Here is a 3,243-nt window from a genome sequence, read left to right on the forward strand (position 1 = left end):
GACACGTGGATCCCCATCACACGTTAGCCAGGGCTACCGTGGGCCATGGGACGCGGTTCCTGGAGGCCCTTTCTGGGCTGGGGTTTTCTTAGCACAAGTTGCTACAGCACAGCACTTGAGGGGGAGCGAGGAGGGGGGCGTACTTTGTTTTCAACCCCTCCCCCCGCCTGGGTTGCCTGGGGAAGGCCCCCCCCCCGCACGGGGGGGAAAACACACCACCTGGGGGGGGGGGGGGGGGGGGGGGGTTTTTTTTTTCACCCCCCCCCCCCCCCCGGGGTTGCCGGGGGAACCCCCCCCCCCCACACTCGGCTGAAAACAAACCACCAGTCTCTCTCTCTGTCCCGTCTTTTATGGTTTTGCAGAATGCCCGACATGAAACATAATTGCAAATATTCGGCTGTGCAAAAGAGAATAGTGCTTAAGTACAAATGGAGACATGATTCTTTTTTAAATAAATACTTAAACACAACTAAGGTCCCACAAGCACCTGGACTCTAAGGTCTGTGGCCGAGCTGCCTGCCTGTCTGCGGACTCGTGAAGACACACGTCCTCCTTCCCCTCCCCCCCAATCAATACATGGAATCTGGTGCCAATGGTCGATCACAATGAGCCCCTTTTAGAACCTGCCCCAGGCCTCTGGACGCGATCTGGCCGGGGCGGGACCCTGGAATTTCTCGAAGATCGCTGGTCCGTAACAGTTACGAGATTTCCACACAATTCCCTCGGTGCCTGCGTCCGGGGGAGGGGAGCCTAGAGGACTTTCTTCAGCTCGTCGTACAGCACGAGCACAAAGGCGCCCCCCATGCCCCGCAGGACGTTGGACCACGCGCCCTTGAAGAAGGCTTTGCCCCCTTCGTCTTTGAAGATCTTCCGCCAGCAGTCGAGGGTCCCCTTGTACATGATGTCGGCTGTAAGAGAGAGATGACACTTACCGGGAGGTTACTGTGGAGAGGACGTTACACGAACCACCAACGGCACGTGGCAGGCAGCGAAACCAGCCGCCGCGACCCGGGGGACGTGGTTCCTCGTCACGGAGAAAACGGAGGCAGTGCACACGCACGGCCCCAGCTCACAGCCCTGCCGGCCCACTGTCGTGGTGGAGGAGGAATGGGGAACTGAGGCCCCACCCCCACCTCGGGAACCACGCGAGGCCCCCGGCCACTCGGGAGACCAGGGGCCGAGCAGGTACCCGGGGGTCAAGCGCTGGCGGGACGAGAGTAGCGCCCTTCAGCACAGCCTCCCGTGCCCGCGAAGCTGGCACACTTTGGAACCACAGACGCTGCCCCAAGCGGTGTGGGAAGCGGCTCACGTGAGGAACCCGAGCCCCTTAAAGGCTGCGAGCAGGACACCCTTCCCGCCAGGAAGGCTTTCTCGGACTTTGTCGTCCGGCCACCAGAACGGAGACACCGTACCTCCTTTGCGCCCCGACTGCATCATCATGCGCCTCCGCACGGTGTCGAAGGGGTAGGAGACCACGCCCGCCACGGCCGTCACTGTCTGCGCGATCATCCAGCTCACCACGATGTGCGTGTTCTTGGGGTCCGGGAGCATGCCTGCGGGGTCACCGGCCGACGTTAGGCCTACCCTGCCCCCTCGAGGGGTTTTCAGCTACAGGTCACGGAGACCAGATGATCAGGACGGGCTCGGCCACAGAGCCCGGACGGGGAGGGGGTGGGGGTGCTGAAGCCACGCGCAGGCCACGGTACAGTCCCAGAGACCCAGGCTTAGTGCCTGAATGACTTCCCTCTACAGCAGGGGCCGGACGAACTTTGGAAGTGGTCACGGCAGACAGCGCGAGGCTGTCCTTTTTCTGGACCTTTATTTTTGAGACAGCCCGAGTGGGGACGCAGGCCCTGAACCCACGAACCGTGACATCACGACCTGAGCTGAAGTCAGACGCTCAACCGACTGAGCCCTCCAGGCGCCCCAACGCGAGGCTGCTCTGTTGCAAAGACCCCCAAACCTTGATGACAGCTGCTCTCAGGGTGTGAACTGTGAGCCCCTGAAACTCACAGCGGAGCCCCAATGCCTAGCAGGTAGAAATCGAACCGTACTGACGCAAAGCGTCTTAAAAAAAAAAAAAAAAAAAGCAACAGTTGAAAAGGCAAAGTAAGGTCATCAAAGCGGGCTTGGCCCTAAGCAGCAGGACGGACATCCGTGTAAGAAGAAACTGAGGGACAACCTTGCTGGCTCGGTCAAGTATGCGTCTTGAATTCGGCTCAGATCACGATCTCAGGGTCTGGGGGTTCGAACCCAGGGTGCTGGGCTCTGTGCTCACAGCGCGGAACCTGCTTGACATCCTGTCTCTCCCTCCTCAAGTAAAGAAACTTTAAAAAAATGTGAAATCTCAACACACAGAAAGGTCCCATAAGAACACACCGTCTACACACCCAAGAAGCCAGCGGAGCATCAACAACTGTGAAACCCCCCCCCCCGGTCCCTCGCGCCCCCCCCCCCCCGCCCCCATCTGAAGCACACTGGTCACTCAGTGGACCTCTGCATCTGAACCACCCCGATCCCTCGCCGGCCCGGGCCCACGCGCTTACCCTTGGCCGTGTCGTACACGCCGAAGTAGGCCGCCCGGTAGATGATGATGCCCTGCACCGACACGTTGAAGCCCTGGTACAGGCCCCGGATGCCGTCAGACTTGGTGATCTTGACCAGGCAGTCTCCCAGGCCCTTGAACTCCCGCTCGGTGCCCGACTTGCCCACGTCGGCGGCCAGACGGGTCCTGGCGAAATCCAGCGGGTACACGAAGCACAGCGACGTGGCTCCGGCCGCCCCGCCCGACGCCAGGTTGCCGGCGAAGTACCTCCAGAACTGCGTGTGCTTGTCCACGCCCCCCAGGAAGATCTGCTTGTACTTATCCTTGAAGGCGAAGTTGAGCGCTTGCGTGGGGAAGTAGCGGATGACGTTGGCCAGGTTGCCCCTCCAGAAGGACAGCACGCCCTGCTCCTTGGGGATGCGCACGATGCAGTCCACGATGCCCTTGTACTGCTTGTCGGCGGCGATCTGCTTGCTGGCGTGCTGCACCTGCAGGGCGGGCGGGCGCGCGCGCGCTGGCAACAGGGCCCCAGGACAGGCGCGCCCCCGAGCGGCGCCGGGCCGCCCCCACCGCTCCCGGCTCCCGGCGGCAAAAGGCGCTCCACGGTAACGACTCTGCCGTCATCCGCCCCCACCCGCCAGCCCCCGGGCGCACGCGCGCCGGTGCCCCTCCCGGCGCAGACCGCGCCTGCGCGCCCG

General features: G+C 62.2%; 1 protein-coding gene across 1 annotated transcript; it reads right to left on the reverse strand.

The window, feature by feature from the left end:
• Nucleotides 1–329: 329 nt before the first annotated feature.
• Nucleotides 330–3,165, reverse strand: LOC121024502 (ADP/ATP translocase 3-like; the record flags this gene model as incomplete). Its single annotated transcript, XM_040466729.1, has 3 exons — nucleotides 330–908; nucleotides 1,413–1,553; nucleotides 2,547–3,165. Coding segments are annotated over 3 exons (918 nt in total), but the record flags the coding sequence as incomplete, so codon positions are not given.
• Between the last annotated feature and the right edge of the window lie 78 nt (nucleotides 3,166–3,243).

Source organism: Herpailurus yagouaroundi, unplaced genomic scaffold, assembly GCF_014898765.1.
Source record: "Herpailurus yagouaroundi ecotype Mexico unplaced genomic scaffold, PumYag 65414, whole genome shotgun sequence".
NCBI classification, from domain to species: domain Eukaryota; kingdom Metazoa; phylum Chordata; class Mammalia; order Carnivora; family Felidae; genus Herpailurus; species Herpailurus yagouaroundi.